The sequence below is a fragment of the Peromyscus leucopus genome, chromosome 20 (genome assembly GCF_004664715.2).
Source record: "Peromyscus leucopus breed LL Stock chromosome 20, UCI_PerLeu_2.1, whole genome shotgun sequence".
In the NCBI taxonomy this organism is placed as follows: Eukaryota; Metazoa; Chordata; class Mammalia; order Rodentia; family Cricetidae; genus Peromyscus; species Peromyscus leucopus.
This window is the reverse complement of record NC_051080.1, coordinates 31,791,950-31,804,600: the sequence shown is the minus strand read 5'-3', so window position 1 is coordinate 31,804,600 and position 12,651 is coordinate 31,791,950. Positions and strand designations below refer to the sequence as shown.

At 53.6% G+C, this 12,651-nt stretch overlaps 1 protein-coding gene across 4 annotated transcripts in view; it reads left to right on the top strand.

Moving 5' to 3' along the window:
* LOC114704650 (maestro heat-like repeat family member 5) overlaps positions 1-12,651 on the top strand; it is a 31,309-nt gene that overhangs the window by 16,148 nt on the left and 2,510 nt on the right. For all 4 annotated transcript variants that reach the window (XR_005089636.1, XM_037197551.1, XM_037197553.1 and 1 more), the window contains 11 exons: positions 3,879-4,014; positions 4,137-4,228; positions 5,303-5,452; positions 5,904-6,058; positions 7,007-7,151; positions 8,375-8,559; positions 8,767-8,904; positions 9,061-9,172; positions 9,355-9,498; positions 10,052-10,228; positions 11,748-11,903. Coding sequence is in view for 3 of the 4 variants with exons in the window: in XM_037197551.1 (XP_037053446.1) it covers positions 3,879-4,014; positions 4,137-4,228; positions 5,303-5,452; positions 5,904-6,058; positions 7,007-7,151; positions 8,375-8,559; positions 8,767-8,904; positions 9,061-9,172; positions 9,355-9,498; positions 10,052-10,228; positions 11,748-11,903 (1,590 nt within the window). In the remaining variant the exon portion in view is untranslated. The remainder of the gene's footprint in view (positions 1-3,878; positions 4,015-4,136; positions 4,229-5,302; positions 5,453-5,903; positions 6,059-7,006; positions 7,152-8,374; positions 8,560-8,766; positions 8,905-9,060; positions 9,173-9,354; positions 9,499-10,051; positions 10,229-11,747; positions 11,904-12,651) is intronic.

The window sequence follows — 12,651 nt, the reverse complement described above, 5'->3', positions numbered from 1 at the left end:
GGGCTGGGAATGGAGCAGCTGAGAGGAAGAGCGTCACCCCACCCCTGGGCTCTCACGGTCCAGCTGCTTCACAAGGAGGCATCAGGCTTGGATGGGAAGGACTGAGACAAGGCCAAGTTCCTTAGAACAGTGGGTCTCAGCCACCACCCCACACCTCCAGAAAACTGTAGCAGGCTTCGCACTGGCCAGGTGTGGTCGCCTTAAAACTCAGCAAAGAGGTGGGGGGGATTGCATGAGGCCAGCATGAGCTGTGTAGTGAAACCCTGTCAGGAAGGAGCCGGGAGAAGAAAAAGGGAGGAGGAGGAAAAAAAATGGTAAGGATGACAAGATGGAGATGAGAACTTCCTGGTCTCTAGAAGAAGACAGACCCTCCTCATAAAGGAAGGGCAGGCAGATTGCCCGGAAAGCATTCTGAAGGCAGTAGCTACAAATAAAACATGGATACAGCGGGGTGGGACTGTACGTGGAGCACTTGCCTAGCACCAATCCTAGGTTGGACCCCCACCACATGAAAAGGCTGTGTGATGGTACATGCTGCAATCCCAGAACTCGGGCGGTGGAGGCAGGAAGATCAGAGGTTCAAGGTCATCCTTGGGTACACATTGAGTTTGCAGCCAGCCTGGGCTATGCGAGACCCCATCTAAAAAACCAAAATTGATAGAGTGGACCTCATCAAAATGAGGAACTTTCGTGACGGGCAAGAAATGTTTGCAATGTGCGTATCTCACAGAGGACTTGGGTCCAGAAAATGCGATCAGCTATAACTCGGTGAAAAGCTAACCAGCCCTTAAAATGGGCAATGGACGAAAAGAGACATTGCAGAGGCCAGGAAAATGAATGTGCCCCCACATAACTGGTCATAAAGGAAATGCAAATAAAACCACGATGAGGTACCGCCACACACCCACTGGAAGGGTAAAATTAAAGGCTGGCAACAGCAAGTGTCGGCCAAGATATGGAGTCCCGGAAATGTCTCACATAGCCGGTGGGAAGGCAGGATGTTAAAACTGTCTGGCAGAACTTCCGGCAGTTTTTTTGAAAGTTAAACACATATTTTTGCCCTAACCACACAGGTATGATCCTAGATATTTACCCAAGAGGAGTGAACATTTACATATATAAAAAAAGATTTATGCAAGAATACCTATATGGTTTTGTTCATACTGGAGCTAAGCTGGGAGCCCTGCAGATGTCCAGCAGTAAGAACAGGCAAGCAACATGTGGCGACATCCAGCCAGCCATTCACACAGCAACACAAGGGTGGACCGCAAGGATACAGCAGAGAAACAGACCCATGAGAAGAGTGATTGCCTTGGCAGGCAGGACCTGCTGGGAGGCGGTCCAGGAAACATGATGGGAGTGTTCTCACAGGCACACCCGGAATGGGGAGGGTGTGTTGGTGGTGTGTTGGAGTGTGGAAATTAATAGAGATGTTGGGAGGTGAGGCCTGCCAGAGAGATTTATGTTTTTATCTTGAAACTGGACTCTCTCAGGAATGGGTTAGAACTTGAGAGATTGGATGTCTCCTTTGTCATCCACACACTGTTCTGACATGCACTCCTGCTGGGTGTCACCCAACACACAGCCATGCAGTTAGAGGCCCTGTCCAGAAGCCACTGCCTGCAGCTAGACTTCCTAGCATCCAGCACTGTGAACTAAATGAGCTTCTTTATCCATCACCCAGCCTCAGGCACAGCAGCAGAAGGAGGATGCAGACAAGAATCTATTGAAATTTCCAAAACTATTGAGTTTTGCACTTAAGATTTGTAAACTCCCTGTGACTGTAATCTTAAATAAAATTACCATTAAACCAAAAACAATTCTGTAGTTTGTTTTTTGCAGTAATTTTGGTTTGAAATTTTACTCTATGCAGTATTCTAAATATTCTGAGACAATTTCAGAGACTTACAAATGACAGAAGGCATGGAGGGTCTGGAAGCAGGGGGTCTCCTGGGAATGGACCAGGACCTCCATCAGAGGGTAACAGAATGTGACTCTGTACTGGAGTTGGAGCTGTTGAACTCTTAATACTCATGGATGTAGATATGTGCCTACTTCAGCATTTACTAAACTCTGTGTGGTGTGTTTGTAAGGTATGTGTATCAGGGGTGTATGCATGTGAGGTATGCACAATGAGGTATGTTGTAAAGGTGATGTGAGTATTGTTATATATGTGAAAATGTGTGTGTGAAGAATGTTCCATGTGAGGAGTGTTGTGTGAGTGATGAGTGCTCTGTGTGTGTATGTGTGTGTTCAGTGTTGTGTTGTGTGAGGAGTGCTCTGTGTGTGTGTCTGTGTGTATATGTGTCTCTGTGTGTTTAGTGTTGTGTGTGTTAGGAGGGCTCTGTGTGTGTGTGTGTTAGGAGTGTTAAGTATCTGGGAAGAGTGTTGTGTGTGTGAAGAATGTTCTGTGTACAGAGTGTTGGATATGTGAGGAGTGTTGTGTGTGTGCGTGAGGAGTGCTGTGTGAGTGAGGAGTGCTGTGTATGAAGAAGTATGACTGTATTGGGACAACTGATGAAGTTTGGATATGGACTGTGGATTAGATAACGATACTGATGTTGAATTAGATGTCTGTGACTGTGACTGTTGCACTGTGCATCTGTCAATAAGTGCCCTCATTCTTATGAAATAGACAATGGATTGTCTGAGGTCAAATTCCCATTGTCTCCAGTCAGAAAAAGGGAGATCAGAGGGAACCAAACAGAGCAGAGTGTAACTAATGGAAAACAGTGACCGGAGGACACAGAAATTCTCAACTATTCTGCCATATGTTTGAAGTGAAATCAAAATTAAAGCTACAACACTGAAATTACAATGACCATGAAGGTCCTCACAGAGCAGTTAGACCTGACCAAGGTTTGAGATGGGTGAGGGCGTCACTGGAAGCTGTGTGAGTGGGGCCTTGCTGCAAAGTTGGCTTTGGGAATCCAGGCTGGGCCTGGCAGAGGCAGTGAGGTGACAACCTGTCACCAGCTGAAGTGCCTGCTGAGTCCGCACTGGGATGTGTGCTTCCAGGTGGGGTGGGCTGGCCAGGTGTGTGGTGGCTGCTGCACACTCAGGTCACCATGCCGCTCAGGTGTTGGGATCTGGCAGGGAGCTAAGAGGCTCATCCTGGAGACTTCAGAAAAAGCATCCAACATGGGCTTCACAAAGCAAAGGATTCGTGGATGATGCAAAAAGCCCTAAGCTGACAGGGAGTGCACAGGGTGTTCTGGGCTGTCCTCCTCCAAGCCTGGAGCAGAAGCCTCACTTGGGGAGGACAGGAATATGGCCCACACAGGAAGAAGGAAGCTCTGCAGATCAGGCTGTCTCCACCCCAAGCCCCTGTCCCTCATCCTCACACTCCTCACCAGGCAACTTTCCAACCCCACAGACTCACTGCCAGTGCAGAACGGCTCAGCCTGGGGTGACTTTTGTTTGGATCCAACCTACTTGAGCACAGGAGACTCACCAAATTCAAGCTCTGACCGTGTGACCCTCCAGATCTCAGAGGCCCGACATTCGGAGGATGTGAATGCCCTCCCTATCATCTCCATGAGGATTGCAGGAGGCCTTCATCACTCCTGCTCTGTCACACACACACACACACACACACACACACACACACACACACACATATCGACAGACACACCTGCACACACATGCCCGAATGAAGTGATAGACATACCCAGTCTCTTGTTGTTAAAAACAGAAATGCCTTTTCCCAATGAGAAGACAGGTCAGAGAGGTGAAGTGTTCTCTTGGGTGGGACAGGAGTCTCCCTCACACCCCAGCCAGTGCATCGCCCACAAGATGCCGAGAACAGGAATGGAAGCAAGAAGTGGCACAAGGAAGCTAGCCTTGGCTTTGCTCACTGCCTGCCCCCCTCTCCCCAGGAAGAGGCCGTGCCGTCCATCCTGGGCCACCAGATAGGCCTCCTGACTCTGCTGTGGCGGGATAAAGATGAGTCCACACAACAACATTCCCACCACTGCGTCTTCCTCCTCATGCAGCTCGTGTTCCAGCAGAAAGGTGAGTGGAGCAGGGTTGGGGGAGGGGAGGCTCAGGGTGGCCTCCCTGTGAGCTGGGACAAGAGTATTGGGGGAGGGGGCCAACCTCCGGGCCCAGCAGCCTCCCAACACCACCGTACACAGGGAAGCTGGAGGAGACCTCGCAATGGAGCAAGATGACGCACTTCGAAATCAAGTCTGGAGAGTGGGAGGAAAAACTCTACCACGTGGTGAAGGTGAGGTTGCTCAGGCTGGGCCTGGGCCTCCAATGGCCCCCAGAGCGCAGTGGTTATGTGGGTCGTCCTCTCCACCCTCAGCCCCGGACAGATGGGGCCAAAGGCGCCCAGGGACCCGAGCAGGCAAGCAGGTTGGGGAGAACCGAGATGGGAGGGGAAAATTGTCTGTCTCTGTACCTCCTCCCTCCCAGCCTCGGCTTGGATAGGGCCTCTGAACCACGGGCCAGAGGTTCTCACTTGTGTATCCCTCTGGGAACAAGGGCAGCCAGCCTGTCTTGCTCTTCTGGGGACACTGTTATTAGCACTACCCCTTCATCCTAGGTAAGCTTGAGGGACAGCCCTTCCCTCTGACCTTCCATGACACATCCTTCCTATAGTCTTCTCAGGCTTGGCCTGCCTATTACGTCGGATGGAGAAGAAAGGGACAGGGTTTGTGTTCAAGCCCCATGACTGGTTAGTTGGCCCTGGGTCGGCCATCCCATCTTCCCGAGCCTCAGTTTTCCTACCTTCCACGTGAGGGTCCAGCTTCTGAGACAGACTGGGTCAGAGGCAGTGGCACCTTCCAGCATCTCGTGTCTCCTGGGCCACGGATTTGGCTGAGTCCTACTGCCCCAGTGGCCCCTCCTAAGAAACAGTGGATGGTAGTTCAGGTCCCACCTTGCAGGGGCAGTGGGAGAGGGAAGTGAGACAGGGGTTAGGGCCGGGCAGGAGTTAGTCATCGTCCTGACCCAGCAGGGACTGGGTGCTGAGACTCTTTGCAAGACTGTTCGCTACCATTGTCTTAGGAAAAGTCTTGGAGAAGAGGTATCTGGGGGGCTTATGGCAGCCACACTTGCAGCCACCCAGCCACGGCCCTAAGGTGGGGGAACTACCATGGCAGCCTGGGGCAGGGGCAGGATGGACCCTTTGGGACCCTGCAAGCCCGTGTTCATGGCACTTACACGACTGTGCACACAGCCTTCATTCCCTCTCTGGTAAGAGCCTAGATCGCAGCCTGGCCTGAGCCACTGCTGGCCAGAGGTCCCCCCACCCACCCCACCCCACCCCAACCCCCTGACCTTTGGCTCTGCCCAGGCCTTCAAGAAGGACTTGACTGTGGCGCAGCACACACAACTGATCCTCACCCTGGTGCACAACCTAGGCAGTGGTAATTACCTCCGCGGTGACCTTGCTGCCCAGCTTCTACTGATGATGTGTGAGGAGCCTGGCTTCAGAAAGGAACAGGTGAGGCTGGGGTGGGTGTGGCTCCCTTCAGACTATGTGTACCTGCCCATGTGAGCATGTGCCATATACATGCATTCACATGTAATCACAAGAGACAATGATCGATCAGCCCAGTAGCCTGTGAGCGGGATCCCGATGTATTCCTGGCCAGCTGCCTTTGTCCAGCAGATCCCTGGCCTGCCTTCTGCTGCCTCATAGGCGGCTTGTGGGAGAGGGCAGATCTAACTGCCCTCCAGTTCAGCTTGGCCAAATAAATTGAAGATTCCCCCTTGGGGACTGCCAGGCCCCATCTGCTTGGGTGCTCTTACAGGTTAACCACAGCACTCCTCTTGGCTTATTCGCCCCACCTTCCTTAAGACAGAGATGGAGCCTGGGAGCTGAGCCATAAAGCTAAGTCCTACCAGGAACTCAGAGGGCCTTGCCCTGTCTGAAGCTGCATTCCTCCTTGCAGGTGGCTGAGCTCTTGCAAGGCCTGTTCCAGGAACTGCCAAACATCCACTCCAGGAGTATCCAGCAGACCATAAGTAAGGCCACCATGGCTCTGGGGATCCAGCATACTCAGGAGGTGGTGGAGGTGGTCTTGTCTCTATGTCATCCCTCAGAGAGGTAGGTCTTCCTTTGGCCCAGGCCCCCCAATGTGGACATCATCCAGGCATGGGGTGGCCCTCCAGCCCAGTCCTTAGTTATTTATTGAACACACTAGGCAGGAAGAGGCACTCAGGGGTTCTGCCTTTTTCCTGACTCTGGACTGTGGCCAGAGGGGCTCTGAAGGTGTTTTGGGGATCAAACAGGGCTCCAGCAGTCTCAGGAGGAGGGCCACCAGCATAGAAACCGTCTCAGATTCCCAGTCACCAGAGGCCAGTCTGTAAGCAGAGCCACAGACCGGCCAGAGGCTGTGAAAATGCGCAGTAACACCCCTCCACTCATCCACAGGCGCCCGATGATCCCCGAGGCCCAGTGCGTCTTGATTCTAGCTGCCTCACTAGGTATCACTGGGTCTTCCAAGCGGCAGTCTGTTGGCAATGAAGCCTGACTAATTCAGAACGTGGTTGTGGACGGGCAACAGCAGCATAGCCGCAAGCCTATCAGGAACTCCTAAGCTTGCCTGTCTTTAGGTGGCCAGCCACGCTCTGAGCACCTCATGAATATGTGCACACAGCTGGCGGTGTGAGAGGCGGCAGGGACCACAGAGCACACAGCCTTTGACAGGGATCTGAGCGAGCGCAACTGGGGACTCATGAGCGCTGCCTGGCGTGGTTCCTGGCCCTGCTGGCTCCCCTCTCCTCTTCAGACCATTTGAGGGGCTTGCCCTGCTTCCCAAGAGAAAAAGGCAGGCTGGAGGGTAGCCATTTGCCTGGGGTCCTGGAGAAAGGGGCTGCAAGGCTGAGGCTTGTGCAGATGTCTAACGAAGCATCACAGAACACGGACCTCAGGGCCCCCTCGCCTGCTGCTCCCTAGGGGCTCACTTTCTTACATCCCCGCTCATGGCCAGCATTGGTGGGAGGCCTCTCCGCAGTGGTGTTCCCAGTGGTGGCCTAGACCCTGTCTCATCAGGTGGATCCTACTGCTGTGGAAGGCTCTGGCTACCAACTACCATTTGTCCCGTGATGTTATAACCCTGCTCTACATCAAGTTGAAATTGCGGCCACCCAAGAAGCTCCTCCAGTCCAAGTATCAGGCCCATCTGGTCTCCCTGATGGTGAGCGGCACCCTTTGCTTTGCCCCCAGCGTGGTCCCCTCAGTGACAGTAGCAGTACCCAGGGCCTCAGTGGGATCCCACGAGGACACTGTGCTGCCTCCAAGGGCCCCGCCCTCAGGCCTTCGTCGTGGTTTGTGGTCATTTGTGTGAAGGTGGGCGGTGCATTTCACCTGCTCATGATGGTTCTCCCACCCTGTATGCATGGCCCTACTAGGTGTCTGACGGACCGGCCACCTGTATGCAGACCCGTGCTGCTAACAGCACTTGTTTCTCCATGGGCAGAGACCATAACAGAACCAAAAATCCTGTGAGCTCTCAGCAAGTGGTTCCTAGACCCAATGGAAAGTAGGAGAAAGTCTTGGCTGCCCCAGGAAGACTCAGAGACAGAGTGACCACGCCCTGGGCCGTGGTTGGCTGTGGGAACAAGAATAATGAAGAGAGGTCCCTAGAAGGATATAGGAGAGGCGGAGGGATCCCCGAGCAGAAAACACAGCAGAGGTGGGAGGTGAGGATTGCCAGCACTGACTGGGAGCCAAGGCTAGCACCTGGACTTCCCCCAAGCTTTGGAAGGACCCGACTTAGCAGTGACCCACTCATCTCTGTCCCCTGCTGAAAAGAGACCTTTCGGTTCAGGGAGGACCAAGTGAGGCAGTGGAATGGTACCATAGGACTGACTAGGAGATGGTTTAGGGAGGGAGCCAGGGGACTCTATGGCCAAACACAGCCCAACCCCAAAGAAATAGGGCTGGATGGGGCCAGCCACCTGAAACTCAGGGCCAGGGACAAAAAAAACAAAACAAAAACAAAAACAAAAACAAAAAACAAAAACAAAAACAAAAAAAAACCCAATGGGACCAGGAGAGGCCCTCATCAAGGAGAGTCTGAGAAGGACCTCCCCACAGGATGGGCACTTGGAGTGATCTGGCTCATGAGAAGGTGGAGCCAAGCCAAGAAAAGCACCATCAGTGGTGTGGAAGCCAAGCATTCTTGGGGCCTGAGCAAAGCCAAGGAGGTCAGGGCCCAGCCCCAGAGACTGCAAGGGTTCCTGGTTCAGCCTCAGGGCTCTCACAAGGCTCTTGAGGGATTTATCCAAGAGGTCTGCATGGTGAGCCGCAGGGGGACAGAGGAGGACAGTGAGGCCTGGACTAGAGTGGCTTTGTAGCTGCTGTCCCCACTCTTCTGCTCAGGGGTCCCTCTCCGGGCTCTGCTGTCCCCCACTGCAGGCACTGGGCACCATTTATGAGCTCCTCTACACCCCGGAGTACAGGGACACAGTCCGCTGGGCTTTCGCGGGGATCCTTCTGGGACTCCTCACAGAGCTCTACTACCTGCTGGAGATGGGCCTGGTGCAGGGTATCTTTGACTACCAGGAAGACAACATAGCCTCTAAGCCCCTTGGGCCCTGCAGGTGAGCCACGGTGGCTGCCGTCCCCTCCTTGTGCCCACTGAGCCATGCTGATTCTGGGGGACCCAAGAAGAAAACGATTTTGGGTGGAGTGGGGTAGAGATGGGACAGAGTACCCAACCTGGTCAATAGGGAGACTCCTGAGCAAGGGGAGCCTAGCAGGTGGCAGCTCACAGGTTTCAGGCACCTGTCTTGTTCCTCCCTGCCCAGAACCTGCCTGGAAGCACTCAAGGGCCTCTTTTGGACCAATCAGTACTGGGAAGTGTTTGCTGACCTCAAGCTGACCCAGGCCTGGGAGCTCTTTGGGAAGATGGAAACTTTCACCAGGGGAGTGACCCTTTTGGCCAGGTGAGCCCTCAGCTTGGGCACCCTCTGCCTGGGAGGGTCTAGAATGGTTAGCAGCCCAGCCCACCCTCCCTGCTCTGGACGCTGCACTCAAGACCCAGCAGTCTGGCCAGTGATGAAGCCCTCTGGGACTTTGTGTGTGCCTCTTGCGTGTGATAGGGCCATGGCTCACTATAACTGCGAGGTCAAGGCTGTCTTGGGGCAGGCTCTCATCTCCCTGAAGAGCACTGAAGAGAGAGACAACATCGTGGGGATCTGCATCATCACCGAGGTCAGCCTTTCCCCAGCCACCCCGGTGACCTTCCTTCCCTTCCAGGTCTCTGACTCATTTGTCAGGTGCCCTTGCTGTTGGAAGTGCTTCTTTATGTCTAACTCACGATCATGGTGCGGGGTAGACGGATTTCTTGGCAGCTGTGGTTTTCAGGTGGGTTGATGGTACCCACCCCTGCCCAGTTTCTCAACAGCCCAGATGTCTTCCAGTACGTGTCTCGGAAGGTCATAGACAACTCCCTGAGCATGGGCCTTTCCAGCCGCAACCGAACAGTGCGAGCTATGAGCCTGCAGGGGCTGGGCAGCACTCTGATGCACCCTAATAAGGTGAGGGGGCAGGAGCTTGAGAGAGGGGTCCTCTGCCATCCCAGAAGGGTCACAGGGAAGACTAGGCACAATGGAAGTGTCCAAAAGGGTATCTCCTTGCAAGGGCTAGTAGATAGAGCCAATCAGGCCTGGTTAGCCCTGCTAAATTGCTTTAGATGGGGCTCTGAACTGGACCCTTTGTCTCCTCCGAGGTAAGAGTCCCTCATATGATAACCTCCTGTCAAGTACCCATCATCCTACCCTTTTGACCCTCCCAGAGCAGGGCTGTTCTGACATAGCCCTCATGACAGGGCTGGGATGCAGATGCAGATTTGGCCTATGCTAGATACATCTTGTGGTTTTCTCTGTTTTACTGTCCAACCTGTAGGGGAGGTAGGGAGTGGATCTGGGAACGTCAGCTTCAGCACTCAGACCTCCTCCTCATCTGCACTGACTCAGAGATGGGCCGATACCTAACCTTGTGAGAAGGCCAGAAGCCCCAGTACCTGCCTCACTGGGGCAGCTGGCAGAAACTGGTCAAAGGTCCCACTGGAGGGTGGTGGTCTCGCTGCAGGTAACTCTGCTGAGAAGTAAGTTGATGGAGCTGTTGGACAACTTCCTACAGCCTGAGTTCAAGGACCCTGTGGGCCTGATGGAGATCATGGGCCACCTCCTACACTGTCTGGGTGTCCAGGGCATCGGGACGCTCAGCTTCAAGATTGCTCAGCACCTTCTCAGCCTGTTCACAGATGTGAGCTGGGCAGGGGGTTGGGGATGGGGCGGCAGAACAGGGCAGGGCAGGGCTGCAGATAGCAATCAGAACCAGTACCACTCAGCATCTGCTATCTGCACCATCCCCAGAAGGCACCTGAGAATACAGATTCTGTAGACTGGCATAGTTTAAGTTTGTGATGGCACTGAGTTTTGTTCTCAGGCTGCCAGAACCAATTATTTCATTTGAAAGCAACATGAGCTCCTCATACTGTAGAACAGGGCCAAGTGACTTCAGAGGGTTGAGGTTGAGAATGAGGAAGGCTTGAACTTGGCATTGACAGTCCCAGGAAGACCACCATAATACGCCCCTGAGAGGGATTATGAACAGGGAGATGAGAGGTAGGATAAGCCCCAGCTGGGGTAGGTAGGCAGCCAGTGGTCGCTGTACATCTGGAATCGAGGAGGAAGCAGTGGAGGCAGTTTGGGGCAGAAGATGGCTCTGCCTTTCATGGACAGGAGACTGAATCATGATGGGGTTAGTAGAAGGAGCAAGGCTGGCATTATCAGGCAGGTCCCTTAGGTGCTGGGTTCTGCACGCACCTCAACCCAAGGACAAAGGCACTGCAGTTAGTCACTGTTTACAAAAGCTGAAAAGGTACAAGGAAAGAACCTCACCCAGGGTCATGAAACTAGAATGTCACAGATTCAATAGTCAGGTCTGCCTAGGAGGAGAGGCATGGTTGCTGTCAGTCCAGGGACATGCAGAGAAACCCAGAAGTGGGAAACCAGGAAGAATGAATGTAGCTAGGGAAGGTTGCCGAAGTTTGAAGGGGATCATGAGTGGAGTCGAGGAAATGGAGTAAATGAGAAGGCCACGTGTCCTAGTTAGGGTTTTTTTTTGTTGCTATAAAGAGACACCATAACCACAGCAACTCTTTTTTTTTTTTTTTTTCCGAGACAGGGTTTCTCTTGTGTAGCTTTGCGCCTTTCCTGGAGCTCACTTGGTAGCCCAGGCTGGCCTCGAACTCACAGAGATCCGCCTGCCTCTGCCTCCCGAGTGCTGGGATTAAAGGCGTGCGCCACCACCGCCCGGCCACAGCAACTCTTATAAGGAAAACATTTTAATTGTGGGGCTAACTCACAGTGTCAGTGGTTCAGTCCATTATCATCATGGCGGGAAGCATGGTAGCATGCAGGGAGACGCGGTGTTGGAGGATTAGCTGAGAGTCCTACATCTTGCAGGCAATAGGAAGCTGACTGACTGTCACACTGACGGAAGCCTGAGCAAAAGAGACCTCAAAGCCTGCCTCCACAGTGACACACTTCCCCCAATAAGGCCACACCTCCTAATAGTGCCACTCCCTTTGGAGGCCATTTTCTTTCAAACCACCACACCATGGGACAAAAGAAGTCAACGGGAGTCAGGAGCTGAGTGGACACTGGCCTATGAGGTTAGGGACAATGTAGGCTGTCCTTGAGCAGGGCCAAAGCGAGGCACCCAGAAGTCATGGGAGAAGGCTGGCCTGTCGCGTGCCTGAGAATTCCATCTCCCCCAGGAAAGAGCAAAGGTGCGGGAATGCGCCATCTTCCTGTTTGGGGATGTCATCCACTATGGTGGCAAGAAGTTTCATCAGAGCCTCAAGATCCTGGCTTTCCAGGCTACAGTGCCCCTGCTCTTCCATATGGCTGACCCCTGCCCAGAAGTGGCCATGGTGAGTGTGCTGTAGCTCAGCTGGGACAGCTGGGAGAGCAGGGCCAAAGGAAGGCCCAGGCGGTGGACGCAGAGGGCTCAGATCTCTGAGTGAAGCTAGCGCTGGAGAGCCCACCTGGGCAACAGAGTCGGCTTGGTTTGGGTTTGTAGGCCAACCCAGCAGCCGGAGAAAAGGAGTGAGCTCCATCCTGGCATTTCCTCAGCCACCCGCTTCAGATTCCTCACTCCCATCCACCCATCACTCCAGGCTCTTGTATAGCCTCTTCTGGGTGAAGACCTCCACTTTGCCATCTAAAATAAGCTGCAGGAATCTGCCATTCAGGCTCTTCCTACCTCTACCTCCCCTTCCCCAGGCAGTGGTGTGACCGTGTGCTGTACCGGAACAACTTACTTGTTCCCTGCCTGCCTAGTGTCATGACTCCCCCCCCCCCAGAGGGACCTTGTGCAACTCCCCCTGGGGTGACCCTGAAACACTTAGCTATATCATGAAAAGGCCTTGGGTTTTGTAGGCCATCCTCTACCTTTGCTTCTCCATGGAGCTAGCCTAGCCTCCATCCACTACTCACAGACCAAGCTTGGCTTCTGCTGGCCCTGGGAACAAGCTGTCCCAGGCTTCTGAGAGTAAGGCCTCACGTTTGACAGACCTGGCCCAGGCCCATATGCACTGTGGGAAGTCAGGTCTCTTCCCAAACTTAGAATAAGTCTCCACCCCTCTGAGGCTGGTCCTCCAAGCTGGTTCCTCAGAAGGA